This window comes from Electrophorus electricus, chromosome 3 (assembly GCF_041902795.1).
Source record: "Electrophorus electricus isolate QZ-2024a chromosome 3, ASM4190279v1, whole genome shotgun sequence".
Classification (NCBI taxonomy): domain Eukaryota; kingdom Metazoa; phylum Chordata; class Actinopteri; order Gymnotiformes; family Gymnotidae; genus Electrophorus; species Electrophorus electricus.
The window spans coordinates 31,818,104-31,839,214 of record NC_137499.1 but is presented as its reverse complement, the minus strand read 5'-3'; the positions used below and the strand labels follow the sequence as shown (position 1 = coordinate 31,839,214).

The 21,111-nt window shown below is 38.8% G+C and overlaps 1 protein-coding gene across 4 annotated transcripts; it reads right to left on the bottom strand.

Annotated features, from left to right (window-relative positions):
• Positions 1 to 1,101: 1,101 nt before the first annotated feature.
• Positions 1,102 to 8,854, bottom strand: tom1 (target of myb1 membrane trafficking protein). 4 transcript variants are annotated; one of them, XM_027003350.3, is made up of 16 exons: positions 8,718 to 8,854; positions 6,958 to 7,042; positions 6,691 to 6,769; positions 6,379 to 6,528; positions 5,985 to 6,119; positions 5,228 to 5,359; positions 4,595 to 4,729; positions 4,329 to 4,462; positions 3,993 to 4,029; positions 3,768 to 3,900; positions 3,594 to 3,654; positions 3,340 to 3,409; positions 3,009 to 3,077; positions 2,696 to 2,755; positions 1,769 to 1,808; positions 1,102 to 1,529 (listed from the first exon to the last, which is right to left on the bottom strand). In XM_027003350.3, the coding sequence occupies exons 1-16, from the start codon at positions 8,767 to 8,769 to the stop codon at positions 1,435 to 1,437; spliced, it is 1,467 nt and encodes a 488-aa protein (XP_026859151.3). In that variant the 5' UTR covers positions 8,770 to 8,854; the 3' UTR covers positions 1,102 to 1,434. The 4 variants fall into 4 exon arrangements, with proteins under 4 accessions (XP_026859151.3, XP_035383949.2, XP_081567240.1 ...); XM_035528056.2 differs by having other exon boundaries at positions 4,595 to 4,711; XM_081711114.1 differs by lacking the exon at positions 3,009 to 3,077.
• Between the last annotated feature and the right edge of the window lie 12,257 nt (positions 8,855 to 21,111).

Genomic DNA, 21,111 nt, shown 5'->3' with positions numbered 1-21,111 from the left:
TTGCTGGCAACCTGTTTGGACCTTCTTAGCTTCTATACCACAGATGATAAAAAAAAAACCTAGCCTCCAGGTTGATATGATAGATTAGATGAGCTGAACATGCATGGGGCATCCTTAGCAAGCCTCAATGCTTTAAAGCAACACTATCAAATGCAACTGAAAACATGACTTCTATTTTTATGTCCTTCATTGTGAATCCCTATCATATAGCTAATTGAATAGCTAAGATTTTAAATATTATACCTGTCTAAGTAATGCACTTTACACTACAAGAAGCAAATGAGTTCCAGGTATCACTGTTTCTTAAACATGCCTGCTGCAAACGATTTATAACAGTCTAGTAAACTAGAGCATATCACAGCATCAGTACCAGAACCATAAAGTCAAGATCAACAGAAGATTTAAAATTCATAATATGCATTACCTTTAATTACCTTTACTCCAATTTGAGCTAGATTATAACAGTCACATAAAGCCATAATTAAAAGGTCATTAGAAAAGGGGGGCAGAAATAAAAATCTCACTTTCATTAATGTCATACTTTGATTTTTTTCACACTTTAACTGTTAGGTGGGAATATTGTTATAAATTAGTCTATATACATATTAAAGATCCACCCCATCTATTTGTCTATGACATTTAGCTGATGCTTTTATACAAAGCAACTTACAATCATGGATGAGTACAACTTGAGCAAGTGAGCATTTAAGGGCCTTGCTCAGGGGCTGAACAGTAGCAACTTGTCAAAGGTTGGGCTTGAACTGGCAACCATCTGACTATTAGTTTTCAGTCCTGTAAATCTAATAAATACATTAAAAAGTGGTTATGTATACATCCCCCCACACACACACTCGCACACTCTTTTATTGAAAACCAAAATATGGTCACGTTGCATCATTTCTTATGGCAAAAGGTCATGGCATTCAGAGATCCTGCTCATGTAAGTTGGAAAGTTTCCCATCATGCTCACTCCATACATACCAAAAAATCCTTTAAAATAAATTTACAATTAGCCAAGTTGGTGCATGTGCAGAATATTGTCGATGACTTGCATGCATGACCAAACATTGTTAGAGTAAAGATTATCAAATCCACATCGGATTTTACTGGAACGTTTAATGTCGGACAGGTTCAAGTGGTATTTTTTAGGCAGTGTTCTATTATGAATTGTTAACGTCATAGGCAAATGAGGACAAAATACGCTAATACAGTACATCATGCAAACAGTAAAATGTGGCGGCAATGCACAGCAAAGGTTGTTGCTGTTAACGTGACATTAAATCTGGTGGTAGGTTTAATGAATTTGGCCCCTTAACAACAATCATAGCATAAATAGGGCATACAAATCATAAGAATACAAACCAAACAATATGTATATCACAGATGGTTTTTGCTTGGGATGTCAGCTGAAGATGACCAAGTTCCTGTAACAGACTATGGGTGTGATGGCCTGTGGTCATGTGATGATGTTCTCACGGAGGGAAGACGCTCGCCTGCTTTTGCTCTCTCTGCCAAAAATCGGTCGAATTCTGCAGGAGACAAAGCAAGCAAGAAAGTTGCCATTTTCCAACACATCTACTGATCACGAGTTTTTTGTTTAGACTGTTGTTCCTGTTAAGCAAAATAAGATAGTGCTTACTAGCTTTAGTTTGTTTAATTACATATTCTTTGTAATCACTCTATAAGTCTAATAATTCTGGCAATTAACACTTCTAATTTTGATAACTTAAAAAAGTGACTGAATGCACAGGAGAAAGAGCTTGATTACCTTCACTAGTTACACCCTCAGAATCTGACAGGTCATCATCCTGTACAAGAAACAAGAATTAGGTTTCTGTTGTTAAAATGCACACACTTAAATACACCAAAAAACTGTTGTGTTTACCAAAATCTAAAAAATCTATTAAAAAATAAAAAAAATGTCAAAAAATAGTGGCTCCTTCAATTCCTGTTTGCAAGCATTATCCTTAAGCACTAAAGATAAAACAGAAGTATTCTGTATTAATTTTGTTTTGTTCAAAGCTTCCCCAACTTTGTACCAGCCACTGCTAATAATGCTCTATTCTAAAAATAATATGTTCAAATATTGTCATCAATTCCTTACAAAATCATTAATGTATGTTTTTTCCTCTCATTAAATATGACATAAACTAGAATAATGAACAACTAATGGAGGTATCTAGACCTCTGTAAAAATGAGATCAAGTGTGATCTGTGGCACAGTGTTAAAAAGACCCACTGACAGCCCACTCATCTTTCTCAGCCCACTCATTTATAAATACTGAAATTTTAAAAGTGTGGGGGAGTTACCCCCCCCCCCCCAAACAAAACAAGTATTACGTTTTTGTGATTACTAATGTTTCTGCAGTTATTACTGTGGTTTAAAAGACCACATTTTGTTAAATTCCATATTTTATATATTTTAGTGGAATTCTTTTCATGTTTTAGGATTTTACAGGTACAAATAATGAATACATCATGTCTGAAATGTCACTTTAAGAACCACTTGTCCAATTTTTTGGATGAGACAAAGTATGAATAAGAGGGGCATAAACTAACATCTGGGTGTGTAAAGCAGCGTATGTTTAGGCAGGCTGTTGAGGGTTATTTTTACATTAAATCTGTTTGTAAATTATACTATTATCTCTCCAAGAAATTTGAGTGTATGAGGTAATTATATGTAACTGAAACTCACATCATCTTCATTAAGCCATTGCTTGATATCATCCATCACTCCACTGTGACTGACAGGAATCTGAGGAATGAGGGCAAACCGTTAAGACTCATTCTTTGTGAAAAATTAAGCCACCATTGTCATGTTATGAGCTGGGCAAATGCAGATGAATAAGAAAGAACTGCCACCTGCCACCCAGCACACATACACATTCATTCAGTAATAACAACACATTCACTCATTCACACTGCTAAAAAGATACACATAAATAATAGCCCTGTGCAGACAGGTAAGCTCAGCCAGTAGAACTGCCTTGCTGTCCATTTACACCCACCATTCCCTTTTCCACCATCCAATAAAACTGAGGTGAAGCGCCAAGGAGGGTGGAGTCTGGATTGTCATCCTTCACACAGACAGACAGGTTGTTCAATGACTGACATACATAAATGCTATTAGGCAGCGACAAAGAGTCAACTACACTAATTAATTCTGCATTCTTGGAACAAACAGGGTTGACTGATGTTACTTGCATTCAGGCAATCTAAATATGCTAACAGTCCACACAAAAGTACTAGATTCACATGACAAATAAGCTTTTAAGTATGAAAGGTCTATTTTGTACACAATATTTTTTCTTTAGCAATAAATAATTCAGAGCCATTTACCCCTCCAGCACACTGTAAATTAGTAGGTGCTGCAGTCAGTCCCACAAGTGCTGCGTTCTCCAGACTGTCCCTGAGACACACACACACACACGCACACGCACACACACAGAAATTTAATTATTATTACATGTTTTGTCTAATCACATTATTTCTCATAATTGTCCTGCTCTCTCTGTGATTTGATTGAGAAGGTAAACAATGTTTTTTTTCTCATAATTTTCATACGTTTCCTCCAAAGTAATACACAGCCCTACCCTTTATGGTGTCCCCTCAAAGAGTATCTTTGCTTTTGACTGCAGTCTTCTGCATTTGTGCCTGCAGATCATCATCATAAAATTAATTTGCAAATGTCATGTAAAATAAATGGCGGTTTAAAACAAGGGCTTCAAAAGCAATATCTGGGCTTAAAGCTAATTATTGACACTTACTTAGGGTGGCCATCTGATTGGATAGGGAGGTGACCATTGGACTTATGGGCCTATGCAACGATGTTGTTTGCTTTGATTGGTTGTGCAAGTTAGTGCCAGGGCTGAGGTCAATAAGGCTGCCATTGGTCGGACTCTAATTTAAAATGAGTATTAGCAATATGTATAACAAAACAATCCTGAATAGTGAACAAAAAGGAATACAAATATTAAATAAAATTTCCTTACCAGTTGTCCATTGCTCTGTTTGTGAAGTATCTCAAAACTGAGAAACACAAAAACTGGACTATTACCAGGCAGCACAGGTTTCATCAATCAATCATTAGCATTTATAAGGTATGATAACATATTTTCAATGAGTCATAATAATATCATTTTTAAAAAGTTAGAGCCATTAAACTTTTAACATCTTTATTGGTATGTAACAGAATCCATTCCTATTTTTTTCTCAATGGATATCATTGTAATTGAAAATAAAATATATCCATGCAGTGTCCCTCGAAATCCCACCTATAGCCTCATAACCGCAGACCAATAAGGTCAGCTCTTCAAAAAGCCCCTAACCTGTGATACTGGGCAAAGACTGCATTCATGTCATCATTGGACACCAGCAGCTCCTCCATCAGCTTCTCGTCAGTTACTTTGGGGATGAGGCGCACTACCTGGCTCTGTGTCGCCCTACACTTGGAGTACAACTGCTACTGACGAGGGCAGGAAAAACAGAGAGGCTTAATGAAGTTTCATCTACATTCTTTGATATAAAAATAGAATCAGCAAATGTTTGTGTGTGTGTGCGCACAATAACCCAAGAAAGGCTTATGTTCTCTCACCTGCAGGAATTCTGTATCAGCTTTTTGAATGCATCCAGGATCCATTTGAGTCATTATGTCTGTCATCACCTTTAGGTCACTGCGAGCTACTTCCAGGTCAGCTCTTAACTTCTTCACCTGCATTGAGTACCAACACTGCCCTCATATGACAAAAAAATTCAAATTGATGGAAATAGTATGTAATCATGACTTGATTAGGCAATTATTTAATTGTCATAATTATCATAGAGCAGCCCAAGCCTCTGCCATTGCTTCTATACACTGGCCCAGGAAACAAAATGACAGCCATCTATTTTAGATGCTGTGGATAAGCAAGAAGCTCTCAGAAGATCTCAGCCAAATGAGCCCAAAGCTTCACTATCATAGGGGCAGAAACCTAAGATGGTACAATGCCAGAATGGTACAAGGGACATTTGGAACAAAGAGCATGAGAGCATACACCTTGGCCTCCTGGCCATCATATAGTCTGCTGCTCTACCACAAAACACATTCCTCAAAACACCTGTATTCAAATAAATCTACTGTAGCTGTTCATAATTTTTTCCCTTTTAAAATAATGTTAAGCACAGAGGCTAATGATGTTACAATATAAACTGAGGGCTTGTCTCAGTTCAATGGATGTTTATGGGTTACCTGCTCAAGTGAAAAAGTTAAAGGGTCTTCTGCATTCTGTGTGGGTGGTGTATTCTGGAAGGCCTGGGCTTGGTGGCTTGGAGAGAGGGATGCTTCATATGCAGTTATAGAGGACCCACCATCAAGAACACGCTGGTTGAAAAATAGGCACAGAGTAGAGAGTGGTTTTCCTGATGTAAACCGGGTAGCCGGAGGTGTTTGGACACACATGGAGAGTACTTTTATTAGAGCTAATCCAAGAATCAACATTATAAAAAACAGCAGTGGTCAACATAGTCCATAACTGTAATCCAAAAAATAGGCAGGCTAATGCAAAAAACCTTGATAAATTAAAACTGGGAAAACAGAAGAAACAAAGAAAAACATGTATTCTGTAAGAAGACTGTTCATAAAACAAGCAGGCACAGTCCTGAATGAGTGGTGCATGTTGCCTTTGATATGTGTGCAACACATTTTATATTAAAATGTTTTTATGTTTGATTATATTTTTAAAACAACTGTAATCATTTTATTGAGGTTCAGACTAATTAATTACAATTAGAAAGACGTTTTGAGAGCGATCTAAACTCAACGTGGCCCAGCCCTTCCTCTGCTAGTCATCACCAGGCTACAGGGTTTAGAGAGTCAAAGACAACACCTGGGATAATAAGAGGTTCATAAGCCAGCCAAAGGACAGGGCTTTGATGGTAAAATGCAAACTTCATTTGTGATCCTTCATTTGTGATTTGTTTGCAAGCTACCTTGTTATTGCTTATACCTTGACTGGTGTGTGTATTGGGGAACAACTGTACAGCTCAGTCACTGGAAAATCCAGTCCTTTCCTCCTGAGATCTTCATACACAAAAACTACACCTGTTAAATCTGGAGAACTACGGAATGCATCTGCCCAGGCCTAGTGCGAGAGACAGAGAGGATTGAGAGAGAGAGAGAGGGACAGACAGAGAGACAAGGAGAGAGAGAAAGATAGAAAGAGGGGGAGAGGGTGAAAGAGAGAGGCAGAGACAGACAGAGAAAGACAGAGAGATCTGAGCACACACCCAATACCTTGACTAACATATTAACCACACAATAGTAACAACACTAGATGATAAGACAACCAGCATTCTTTCAACTTTCAAACAACCAATTTGACTGACTATAGTTCTTCTTACCTGTATAATAGTCAGTACTCTGTCATGAAGAACAAGAGGAGGGTCATTTTTCGGTAAAATAGTTCGAACCAAAACCCCTTCCACAAACTCTCTAGACGACACTAGGACATGGAACCTGTGGCCACAATTCTTTACACAGGCCTCCAGAACCTGAGATATCAACAAGGTAAAAGGAGCTTTTAATAAGACACAAAACTCAAGGGGTTCAGTCAGAACCCATACTAACTAGATAACTGTAAAACACATCAGAGATGTAAAGGGGATTAAAGAGAGAAAGTGGACACTACTACAGACACATAGTGATCAACTCACACTCAAAGCCAGCATGACCTCTCTACAATTCTTATTCCCCACAATTCTCTTCTTTATTGCTCTGACTGCATCTTTAGCTCTGAAATAGTTATGTAACATTAATACAAATGTCATAAAATGCTATAACCACAGACCAAATGTAAGAACTACTTAACAACATAATGCAACATTTTTAAGATGTTGTAAAGTTATAATAATCTATGTCTATATAAACATTAGAAACCGAAAATGAACGAACACTTGTGTGGTAATATAAACAACACATACCCATCCTCTGTCTCATTGATGATGTCACAGATCTCCATGTTGAGTCCCCAGTCCTCTGATTGCAGAGTCGGGCTAGTAGCATGTTCTAACAGACAGACAGACAGACAGACAGACAGACACACACACACACACACACACACACACACACACACACACACACGCACACAGTGTCCATCAAAAAATATCAAAATAAGCACAATGTAGAAAACATATGTAAAAAGACAAATTTACAGGTGCATGCTATAATTATAGACTAGTAAAATAACCCTATTGACTGAGAGAGTAGACAATACAAAGTACAGAAATGACCTTATGACTTGAGGAAGTACAAAATAACGCTCAATTTACAGTGAACAACAGAGGAATACTGGAGCAGCATTCACCCAAGGGCATCAGTGAAAGCTCAACAGGTATCTGTTCTACATAGGCCATCTATTATGCCAGCATAATATCACCTTACTTCTCATCGGAGCTGTTGCTGTAACCTTGAAAAAACATTGAACCAGTTGTTGACAAAATAATAGCTAACCCAGAAAGACTGGACAGACTTCATCTAGAAGGAACAGAGCAATGAGCACTGCAGGTCCTAAGGAGACTGGATTTCACGGTTTCACACATTGCCCTTTAAAACATCCATAAGCCAAACAGGTACTACAAACTAATCTGAGAATTTGTTATTACACAGTGAAGAATACATTTCAGCATTTTAGTCTGCTAGATTTTATACCACATAGTATTTACAAAAAATGATTGATATAAGTCAATTACAATGGATTCTTCGATAAAGGCCAAGAATTTTGGTAGGGCAACACTACCCTCAGATCACATCCAAAGGCCAACTCCCAAACAAAAGGCTTAAAGCAACTTTAACATTTCAGTTGCTTAGGCTTTTGGAAATCAGGATCCAGATTTTTAACCTGTGCATGTTAATTCTTTGTTAAGGCTGGCACACACTCTGCTATTGTTTTGGGTGACTTTCACCTGCCTTGGCACACACACACATTTATTCAGGCAAATAAAATGTTCTCCTGTTCCACCAAAAGGAGAAAATGTCGCTGGAATGTAGGTGGGGTGCAGAACACTAAAAACCTGACTAGGCTGTCTAGGAGTGCCTTGCGTTTTCATCATGAATGACACTAAATACTGTGTCTTTTTTTAATTGGACTAATGAAATGTAGAAATGAATAACCATGATTCAAGGTAGGAATAACTATTGATAGGTTGTAAGCAGAATAGCAACACACATACAGGCTAACACACCTTTATCACTGCAAAAACATCGTGACACAGCTAATCGATGAAAAAAAAAAAACTATATTATTTAGTTTCCAGTAAATCAAGCAACTGGGCAACATTCTAAACTTATAAATCAACCCTGAGGCAGCATAAACAGGCAAATTCCCTATCCGCCTCTATTTGACTGCTATAATGAAGCAAGTCATGATATGCCAACCTGCCTTCTCAATGGGATTGAACCTTTAATGTGCCAGTCTGGACTTAATTACTTCGCCGTCAATCTTAAAAAAAAAAAAAAGGCATTATCCGGTATATTTTAATACATATGTACGATTAGACTGCATTAACACACGAACAGCCCATTTTTATTCTTGCCTTCTCTCTTAGTAGGATAACAAATTAATGTTTTATGACAATATTGGCGTCACTTGGTACTCTGTACACAGGCTAATATCGAATGCAACAGGTTCGAAGCGTTAACGTTCAAATTCTCATTTTCTTAGATATTTAACTTCCGCACTCACCTATACGTTGACCTACTGGTGTAGAAAAAGGATTTCCTGTTAAAAATTCCATATTGTCTATGAGTTAAGTATGGGTTTCTTTAGGATACCTGACGACTCCAAAACCAATCGTCCTCTTTCTTTTTGACGCTTTAGAGGCGTTTACCCAGTGAACATGCAAACTGGAAACTCAGCAAGACTACGTCATCTATTAAAGGAGCGTTTCCAAAAAACATTTTTCTATGGAAACATATCTGAATTAAAATAAACATATCATTTGAAAATGACAGTATTCTTATGTTTGAATTTTGGGCTAGAAATTAAAATTCAATAACTACATTTGCATATGTCATATTGTATATTATATATAATAGTATATTAATATTGACACTTTAGTTACACAGAGATAGATATATACTATACGTTACCATTTGTTTAAAATGTATTACTTAATTTTTTTTTTTTTTTTGATAAAATATAATATATAAATGATGGATCTGATATGCGTGGACAACGATCCGTTTGCAATGTAATGATCAAACCCCTTATCACATATTACCCTATGAAGGGTTATCAGAATCAAAATTAGAAATAAAAATGTAATATACAAACTGGATGGAACCCTGATGCTTCATAAAAGGGGTCTTCCTACACCCATACATTTATTTATTTTTGCTTTTATGAAAGAAAAGAAAATGTGGTGCAATAAATAAATTTTAAAAAAGAAAACAAGTTAGAGGAGGCAGCATTTAGAAAGAATAGGATTACCTTCCTGGTTATATTTGGTTACATTTATTTATCAGCACTCACACATGTGAGAGTACACATAAGAAACAATATTAGATTTAATTTGGTAGTTGCCATTTTTAACACCTATTTCAATGTTATCTTTATTTACTGGATATATTCTTTTTCTTTATGTTCCTCTATTCCTGGAAATCCATAGCTCAGGTGTGTGTGTGTATATATATATATATATATATATATATATATATATATATATATATATATATATATATATATATATATATATATATATATATATATATAAACATTGCAAATTTTATGATGACCTTTTTAATTAGAATTAGAATTCATTCGAATTAAAATTAGTTTGATACATTGCAATGTTGTAGCTTAGATGAGATGTAGACTCAAACTGCTGTGTAGTCCTCAAATGAACAAATTTATATACTCCATAGAGTGGGTCCTTAACATGGAGGCATCAGTGTTTAAAACAGATTTAGCACAACATAACTGAACAATCCCAGCCACTTCATATAAGTATAATGGCTGTTTCATAACATGCAGAATCATCAATGGAAAATGAATTATTTGCTGTGTTAAAGTGCATATGTAACATGGAGTGATCATGACACATACGCTGAGAAGAGAGAGATTTATTAAGGACAAATCCACAACCAGAGTTGTTAGTTCAGTACAGGGTCAATAAGCTGATGCATAGGGTCTGGAAATACATAATAAGCAGAAAGAAACAAAACACGATGACAAATAGGGGATGCATGCTATAACAAAAATAAAAGTAACGATAAGAACGAACACTAAACATTAGAGAATACAAGCAGGAACCATGAGGCTTGAAATATGAATAGTGGCTAGGAATCACACAAACATTAGCTAAGATTTAACCCAACAACCAGCAAACACACAGGCAACAAGGCAGGGTTTAAATACATGTACTAAGATTATGCAACAAGACACAGGTGCAACTCGTGAAGGGCGGAGAAAATTAAAAAGGAACAGAACCACAACAAAGAAGTAAAGCAAAACAATGACATGAGACAGGGAAACCATCAGACAGAGAAGCTAGGAGGGGTCAACTGTGACAGCACAATTTAGTGTAGTTATTTTTAAAAATGTATTTCTTACAGTTAAACACTCTTTTAATGTTTTTGTGCTTTTGGTTGAACCATCTTTGTTCAGATCATCTAACCTAAAGATTTGTGCATGTAGAAAATTAAGCTATATCTTTCCTCTTTTCTCTGCTATCAGCTAGACCAACATCAGCTGAGGTCATTAACAACCACTCTGTTCTGCCATTCAAACACGGTGCCATTTTAAAACGCTGCCTACTCTTACATCACGCACACATGCTTACACAAGCATGCTGGCATGTACAAGCACTCTAGCCCCCCCCCCCCCCCCCCCCCCACAACACACACACACACACAAGCTACATAGAAATTGTTGTCTGTTTTAATATCATTCAAATTCTGGTTGTTGCATATACCTAAAAGAAATCACATTTATTAAAATCAATTATCAAATCATTAATGTTATTTTCTTTAGTTAGAAATTAAGATTTCTGATCGTTCTGATTTAAATATATAAGATTGAAATCATGATACTGATAAAATTAGGACTGATTAATTAATAAGACTGATTAATAATTATGAGATATAGTAATCTTATGTAGAGTAAAGGAAAAACTCCTACACAATCTATGAAACCCACATGCTGCAATGAACTCCTCTGAATATCTCTCAAATGGTGGAGTTTCCATGTTCTCCCTGTGTGGGTTATCTCCAGGGTCTCCCACAGTTCAAAAACATGGAGGTTAGGTTGATTGGATCTAAATTGTCGTGTATAAATGCGACCTGTGTGTGTGTGTGTGTGTGTGTGTGTGTGTGTGTGTGTGTGTGTGTGTGTGTGTGTGTGTGTGTGTGTGTGAATGTGTGCATGTATGTCCAGTGATGGATGGAGCGCTGTCCTGGTCTTAACCTCCTCCCCTTTCCCAGTGCAGTCCCCCAAGGGGCTGTGGTTTCCGATAGAGAGTACATTGTGCACAAATTGGCTGCTGCTTCACATCAGTGTAAGAGTGATTATAAAAGCTGATATCTCTCTGTAAAGTGTCCTTGAGTCTGAGAAAGGTGCTACATAAATGTTAATTATAATAAATGAATATGCATGGCGAAGCTCTGTATTCGTTGCCACACCAGAAGAGGAGGGGAACTCCCCCTGGAATTTCTTGGGAGTGCCTAGGACTACCGAGCCAGGACCTCTGAGAGCCGAGGGACTCCATGGGGACCAGGGTGAAGGTGGTTGGTGGAGCCGGCTAGGTCCCTGGGCTAGCGGGGATAAAGCCTATATTCTTTCTCTTCTGTGGAAAAGCCAAAAGTGCTGAAAGGATCCGCCCAAAGGCCAGGAGGTGCACTGCCTCTTGGGGCGGCTGGTAAAAGGAGGACCGTAATGAGTAGCACGTTTGGAGCCAGGGCGTATGTGCCTCTCAGCGTGTCCAGTGGGGGCCAAGGACACGCCTCTTGTGCTTCCAGCGGGTGCTGCGTTGAAGCGCCTTTCATGTGTGTCTATAGGTGCATAGGTTTGCGTGCACTTGGGCCTTTGGTGTGTACATGTGCATCGATACATTGTTGTGCGGAGCGTACCGGACTGCTCTGGGAGAGGCACGGACTCCGCCTTTCCCCCTCATGAATTGAGTCCTCCCTTGTTGGTAGCTCCTAGCCCGCCTTGTGTTGGGTGGGCACCAGGCTTTGTCGTGGGGCTGGCCTGGCCACGTCAGGAGTTGTGCCCCTTGGGAGTGGGTACTGTCACGGAACACTCCCCTTTCACTGGTCACCTGGTATGGCCTGCCACCTGCAGTGGGAGGTCTGTCTCGTTCGTAACCACGCCTATGTTTAGCACACACCTGCATCTGTTTACTCTTGTTAAACATGGAGGTTAGGTTGATTGGTTACTCTAAACTGTCGTGTATAAATGCGACCTATGTGTATGTATATGTGTGTGCATGTATGTCCAGTGATGGATGGAGCTCTGTCCTGGTCTTAACCTCCTCCCCTTTCCTAGTGCAGTCCCCCAGGGGGCTGTGGTTTCCAATAGAGTACATTGTGCACAAATTAACTGCTGCTTCACACCAGTGTGTGAGTGATTGTAAAAGCTGATATCTCTCTATAAAGTGTCCTTGAGTCTGGGAAAGGGGCTACATCAATGTTAATAATAATAATAAATTGAATATGCATGGGTAAGCTCAATGTTCATTGCCATTAAAAATTTTACTTGGCACACTTAATGTGTCCTTCGAAGCTGTTTCTCAGAGCATGCCTGTAGAATTGTGCTACTGTTAATTTCACCCTTTTCATCCTCTGTGTTTATGGTTGCCCTTTTTTTTGTATATTTACCCAATATTACAGTGTTCACTGTGACCAGTCCACACCTCAAGGACCACTTTCAGTAAACCATTTCCATATCTCTGGAGAAGGGCACAAATGCTAACATATACTGTTGAATATAATACAGAGATCAACAGTGAAAGTGTAAACGGCCGATTGCCGCTGGGTAAGGACGCACAGAGTTGCTCGACGGAGACAAACGTTTATTGACATACGATGCAGACACCGGCACTCACGTATAACACACACTGTGGCTATGAACACACATACGGCAAACAAGGACAACGTGAAAACGAACATGATCAATTACTGACAATAATGCATACACTAAACAAGGGTTTACATACATACAAACGTGACAAGAGTAAACAGATGCAGGTGTGTACTAAACATAGGCGTGGTTACGAACATTCACACACGCACACACAGGTCGCATTTATACAAGACAATTTAGAGTAACCAATAAACCTAACCTTCATGTTTAACAAGAGTAAACAGATGCAGGTGTGTGCTAAACATAGGCGTGGTTACGAATGAGACAGTAAACGAAGACCTTCCACTGCAGGTGGCAGGCCATACCACGTGACCAGTGGAAGGGGAGTGTTTCGTAACAGTACCCACTCCCAAGGGGCGCGGCTGCCGACGCGGCCAGGGCAGCCCCACAAAAAAGCCTGGTACCCACCCAACACAAGGCGGGCTAGGAGCCGCCAACAAGGGAGGACTCAATTCATGAGGGAGAAAGGCAGAGTCCGTGCCTCTCCCAGAGCAGTTCGGTACGCTCCGCACAACAATATATCGACGCCCTGTACATACAAAAGGCCCCAATACACACAAACCTATGCGCCTATAGACACATGAAAGGCGCTTCAACGCAGCACCCGCTGGAAGCACAGGAGGCGTGTCCTTGGCCACCACTGGACACTGGCTCCGAACGTGCTGCTCATTACGGTCCTCCTTTTACCAGCCGTCCAAAAGGCAGTGCACCTCCTGGGCTTTGGGCGGACCCTTCCCGTATCTTCGGCCTTTCCACAGAAGAGAAATAATATAGGCATTATCCCTGCTAGCCCAGGGACCTAGCCGGCTCCACTAACCACCTTAACCGCGGTCCCTGTGGAACCCCTAGGTTCTCCGAGGTCCTGGCGTGGTAGTCCTAGACCCCCCCCCCCCCCCCCAAGAAATTCCAGGGGGAAGTTCCCCTCCTCCACTGGCGTAGTAACGAACACAGAGCTTCTCCATGCATGTTCATTTATTATAATTAACATTTATGTAGCACTTTTCTCAGACGCAAGGACACTTGGTATAGCTTAGCTCAAGCTCAGCTTTAACAATCACACACCGATATGAAGCACCGGTCCTCTCCCCAATATCCAGGGATCCCGGCAGCAGTTTGGGATGCCCTTATGCACTTCCCTATAGGAGGTCCCTTTCCCGTAGAGTGAGTAGGCATCCTGCTGTGGTCAGTCATTCTGTAACGGCCCGAGTGCCGCTGGGCAAGAACATACAGACTCGCTCGATGGAGACAAATGTTTATTAACAACCGATACAGACACCAGCACTCACATATAACACTGACGGTGAACACACATACGGCAAACAAGAACAACTCTCTGTCCTGTGTTGTTTGTGAGCTGCCTGCGCTAGCATCACGCTTTACTAAACCTGTATCGTTCACTATTTGCCCACTGTCGTTGTGTTTCAGTTTCACACACATACATCATACCAAGGACCCCATGAGCACGACCATGATCACTAACTAACAACAAGGGTTTAAATACATACAAATGTGACAAGACTAAAGACATGCAGGTGTATGCTTAACAATATAGGCGTGGTTACAAATGGGACAGTCAGCGAAGAACCTCCCACTACATGCAGCGGGCCCTACCACGTGATCAGTGGAAGGCGGGCGTTCCGTGACAGAAAGGCACAACAGGGCTTATAATGAATGGCTGGCTAGTGGTTCTTTAAGCAATCACTACCCATCAGCAGAGACTTTCAATAAAGGTGGCTTAATCTCAAACATATTTAAACATATTTTCACACAGAGAAATACATTATTTGTTAAACCAATAATAAGACAGGCCATGTATGAAAAAGATAATGCTTATTGTCATGTTATGAGAAATAAAATATTTCTTCTATTCATGAATATTGCATTCATGAATATTGCATTCTTTACGGAGTGTTCATATGGAGCTTGATCTTGAAATACCTGCAAAGATGTATCAGCAACATATTTTAAATAATGCCAAGGATAAGCCACGTCAAGTTGTCACACTTAATCTACAAGCATAGGCGTAGTTGGGGGGGGGGGGGGGACGGACGGACGGACTTAATATTGGGGGACCCAATATTTCTTGCTCATGTAAGTTGGGTGGTGAAATGGATGGTTGGGTGGTGAAATGAAATGAAACTACAAGACTATGAAAAGGATGGTGAATGACAAATACTAACCTTTTATAAACAAACTACCATAATACTTGAAGAAGAAATGAGCTCAGATTTTCAAAGTAATGTGTTTAAAGAAGATTAATGTATGTGTTGAGGGTTAATTAATTTTGTAGTTGACAATTACATGGATCCTCCAGGTTGTTTCCAGATGTTTGTGTATATTATTTCAACATTTCTGATGACATTTATAAATTTGGCAAGTGTTTTTCAATAATCCAGCATTTTGTAGTGATGTAGCACACTATTAAACTGAATAATGTGTTTATCAAACAATATGGACTTATTTATATCCTTACAAAAGCTCTAGCAAGTTCTGTGTCTGTGATATTAATGTTAATAAAGAGTTATTGTGCTCCAACTTTGGAGCCTGATAAGACAGATGTAACAGCACGCTCCCCCATCCACTGTGGCCACGTGGTACGGCCCACCACGTGCTGGTGTTATTGCTTCTTTGTTTGACAGCTCACCATGTGCTTGTTCCTTGTGTTGCCACATTGTTAATCAATTAGCGATCACCCCTCGGGGGCTGTGGCGCTTGTCGGTCATTGTTCGTTACCCTGACTCTGTCCTGTGTTGTTGTGCGCTGCCTAACACGTCACTAAGTTTGTCTACCGTTCACTGTTTGCTCACCGTCATTGTGTTTTAGTTTCACATTGAATAAACGTCGCTCTGTGGCCTCGTTTGCTCCACACTTTTCTCAGTCACTACATCTAATTAACACTAAAAGATTCTCTAAACTGCCGCGCCTTATTAGAATCATTATCATTATATTACTGGAAAGAGGAAATCATGCCACAGCAAAAAAAAAAAAAAAAAAAAAAAAAAAAAAAACCCACAATATATTTATTTTTGATTGGCTCTGTATACCTGTGAACCCTTCAAAGCTTCTCTCCATTTTTTAGATGAGAACTGTGTGACTAGACTATCCTGTAATTGATTTGATATGCATTTTTACTTTCACAATAGCCAGGAGTGACTCACATCCCTTGTGTGTATATATGAAGGAGAGTGAAAGAGATTCTGAAACTACACTGGAATTCTTACTTTTGAGATTATGGTATTTCTGTTCACAAATAAATGCTTAAACACTAAAAGATTTGTACTGTTTTATTTCTTCACATAGTAGCTGATATATGACATATTTTATGGAATGCATCAATTGTCATCAGTACACATGCTCCCAGTTTGTATTACCACTGAATTTAAAATTAAAAGTACCCAGCTGCTTCTGTATTGAACTAAATAAAATCTTCTAAATACTCTGATAGCAAACTTTAACTTAAAAAAAAAACCATTTCAGTCTGCCAGTGTGTTATCATAGTACCTGTGGAAGGCAATGCTTCCAGATGACCACACAGTTATCATAGTACCTGTGGAAGGTAATGCTTCCAAATGACCACACAGTTATCATAGTACCTGTGGAAGGTAATGCTTTCAGATGACCACACAGTTATCATTCCACTGTCCCCTCCCAGTAAGAATGCCAAAACATTCTGATAACAGAGAACACAGGTTTGACTAAACATGTGTCTCAGAAATATCGACAGTCTCTCATTTTACTGCATGCACCACTGACAGAAGAGGATGTGAAAACATAACTCTGATCTGTGACCAATGAGTAGTCCCCATAAAGTTAATGTGCCTCAAGGTTTTGCAATCACTAAGACAAAAACTGGTACTTGTGGCACTATTATTGAATGTCATGTTTCATGTAGCCTATTTATTGAGCTGATATTCTAAACCATAAGCCAATTCTCCTCTGCTTTCCATTTATTTTGCAATCTAAAACACACTTTTTGCAAAACACTAAACATTGTTCTCTACATTAAACACATAATTCAAAATGGAAATCCTTATAATGAGGCCACAGGGTATATCTTGGTTTGGACAATAGTGGAGACCAATATTGGAGACAGAGGAAGAGGATGAGGAAGACCATTATAGATGAGATTCAGACCACTTTGCTTGACCATATGGTTAACCACAGGTTGTTTTTTAGGGAGGTTGGGTAGAGGGTCCAGCCTAATCTGAGTTGTTGCACAGTAGCAAGTGTCATCTGGACCTTTCAGAATGAAAATAGGTGAGTTGACCTATCCTCTATACCATGCTACTGAACTAACAGAACTGAACTCTGTACACTGCTGTACTACTGTAATATAGTACTGCTGCATACCAGTAGTTACTGTAATTTAAAGAAACATTTCATTTCATACAAAAAAAAAACATTCACATCATGTTTTTGCAGAGCTATTAGAACTACTACTATTAATTGTCATACAATGCTGTAATGTTTTGTTTTGCCTGTTTACACAGTGATGGAGCAAAATGTTGCTGCAATGGAGTTCCAACACTGATGAAACTGGCTTTACAATTTTTTATGATTGCCTAAGCATGATTTTGAAGACATGGCTCATTTTATTCAAACACTAAAAACATTTCAGACAGCCACACACAAAAATTGCAGAATACCTCAGATCCTTTGCAAAATAAAACACTTTATTCAAAACTATACAATAAATTATACTTAAAAAATTGTCACTGTGTCACACACAGGGCTCATATGATCTAATTCTCTTTGAGCAAGTGCTCAAGCTAAAACAGCATTAACATTTCTTCTTTTCTAATGATATAGCATGGGTTTGATTTTATTCAGACACACTGTTAGAGTAAAGTACATAAATAACCCGACACAACACACAAGACCAGTACTGCACAGTGAAAAGCTTTATTCCTCTCTTTATTCCATCTGGGACAATGTAAGTTTCCACAAGGCTGCTCTTGTATGCAACTGACTCATTGACTACCCAATCTTTAGTACCTCACCAAAGTAGTTCTTTTTGGCATAGGATAAGGATACACCCTAAGCCTACTTTTGTTATCGTCTATTACAGTATAGTGTATTGTCTGTTACTGTTCATGTAAAAAATGTCCCCTTGTAAAAGTGTTTTATAGTGTATATGTACTGAATATGCATACGTAGCCTGTACATTTATGAAAATACATGTACATTAGTACTTCGATAGACATTTACAGAAGCCTACTATTCCCTACACACTACAAAAAAACACACACACACATAAGCAAGTAGTGTGTTCCATTTATCACATCTGTGTGTAGTTAACATGTAGTAATATATTCATTTAATATTAGTGTGTACTGTTTTGATACCAAAACTGACAAGAGCTGAATTTTTAGATGAAGTTTTGGATGAGGTGTTTGCCTTTTCAGGAAATATGTGATGTTTTGCATGTTGTGTGTGTTACCTTGGGTTTTGTGTGTTAAGTTTTGATACAATGAACCATAGTGTCAGTAATTGCGTCAACCCACTGGTTAAAAAAAACCCCTGTAATCACTCATGCTGTCATGGTTGGTCAGCCAGTTAGCAGGGGAGACACACCCACCCCTGCTAGGGACTACTCATCGCACCTGCCCCGTTCACAATCCCCTGATTACTAATTGCTTTCACCCATTTCCCATTCACTCCCTGCTATATTTTTACCTCCAGATCCAAGGAGACGGAGCTGCACATTAGCGGTCCTATTGCGTCAAGCCGAACTATGCTTAATTGATTGTCTAGAGGAAGATTAGTTCCTCTGCTCCTTGTATTTGAGATCCTGTGTTCCTGTGGATTACCAATGGAAGATAAAGATTACCTTTCCGCTGACCCGCCTGTTGCTTCCATCTACCCGCTGCCGTCACAGATGCCTCACACAGTCTATCTAGATTTAAAAACTGCAAACGATTGGTGACTTTTGGGCCAGTATATGGCCAGAGGCAAAAGCAAGTTTTTGTCCCTCTTACTGTGACAAGCAGGTCAGCGAATCATCTGAAATGTCACACAAATTGCTTCATTAGCATGAGATTTATAACAAATAGTCACATTCACAGAGGGAGGCACTGACGCACTTAGGCCAGATTTTATCCAATGCCAGCTGTCTTGCATGTCATCTGTTCATAGTAGGGGACTGGTAAAATAATCATGAGAAAAACAAAATAGTCTTGGCTTTGTGAGCTTATATAAATAAACTGTCTTGTGCTTGTACTGAGTGTGTAGGTGGATCTGAATTGTTCAGTAGTTCACAAAGTGTTTTAGTAACAGAAGCAGTACACCCATACATGAGCATCAGCTGGAACTGACTTCCGCTCAGTAGCTGGATTTTTTTCTTCACTGCTAGCCTGTTTCAAACCCAGGTCATAAGTTACTTTTGTGTGACATTGCTAGGGAATGATGCTCAAAAGTCAGTTTACATAAATCCCACAGCTGTCAGACTCTCCCCCATTGAGACTTTGAAACCATGTTCCCTCATGCTGTCTGCCTCAGACAGCTCTTTTGCTGAATTCTAATATTCACTAGTATAAAATGCCAAAACCATTTGTAAGATCACCGCAGGACAAAAAGTGATGAGTGGAATGAGCCAGCACTAGTGGGAAAACCTTTACACATGAGAAATGTCACACAGACTCCAATCACTTAAATAACATGTCCAATCATATAAATAACATCTCAACAGATGAAGCTGTTTTATCTGTTCAGCAGAAATGTCAGCACTGAAATGATGAAACTGAACTGTTTCAATTAAATACAGCTCCTGCTAATGTATGCTTGTTACCCCAACAGTCCACTAATTGGGTACAATTTAGGACGCAAATTAAATGTGGAGATCTGTCTTCAGGGTGGCATGCAGTGACTCACTCACAATTCGCTATGACTCTAAAAACCTTCTATGAAATTCAAAAGAAAACGTATAACCATATACATAACAGCACCCCATTTTTTTCCCCCCAAGGTTACAGTTATTTGAATGGGTATTATTCTATATTTAGTCTGTAATTCAGTGATGACAATAAACTGAGACTATGCAGTAATACAGTATAATCTTCAAAGTAGTATGCAGGTGCAAGATGTCTATATTTAATTCCATCTTTAGCATATTGATAGGCAACCACAACAAATGGAGGAGGAGACCAAAACACAGAATTACAGATGCAGAGTAACTATTTTAAAAAGACAAAGACCTCCGGGTGTGGTGCATGGATGAGGGTGAAGCAGGGGTGGAGAAAATAACCAAAAAAAATAAAAGCTCATGGCATGTGAAGCACAGGTACGGACACAGGTAAACAAGTGGAATTATTGTGACGCATGTTAACCTTCAAATGATATGCACCACATCTTAAGGTTAAGCCTCTATTAGGACAAGATGATGATAAAACAATATTTGAGTATCACCCCCATTAATTTTTATCAGATATTAAGTGATTATTCCCTAATAGAAGTATGTTAACTGACTGTTAGCTTAAAATATTTTAACTGTTAACTGTGATAGCTTAAAATATTTTAACTCTGTTTTCTTGAATGAGGGATATTCTATATTTAATTTAACTATGAAAAAAGAATTAAATAATATTAATTATTCATGTAAATATGATAGAATTAATATTTAGGGTCTGGAAACTCTCCTAAGTGCATCACAATGAACCCCATGGCCCCATGACTCATCCTGGTGTGTAATGCAATGACTCATAGAGGAACGACCACTAGACATTGAAGGGTGGGGGGATTGGAAGATACAACATGCTTGGTTATTCATCCACAGTAGTTATAAATGACTTTAGGCATACTGTCAGGTTGTCATGACAACTGCAAACTGCAGCTGTGATGAGAATAGGTCAAATGTCAAAACAGCGAATACATTTGCATTGACAGTATCAATGTTAGTGATTCATGTGGGGGGACCAACAAAAAAGTAAGGAAAAAGAAGATGAAACTGCATCTCAGCTTCCAGACAAAAACACCACAAAAGAAGTCTTGAATTCAAGTG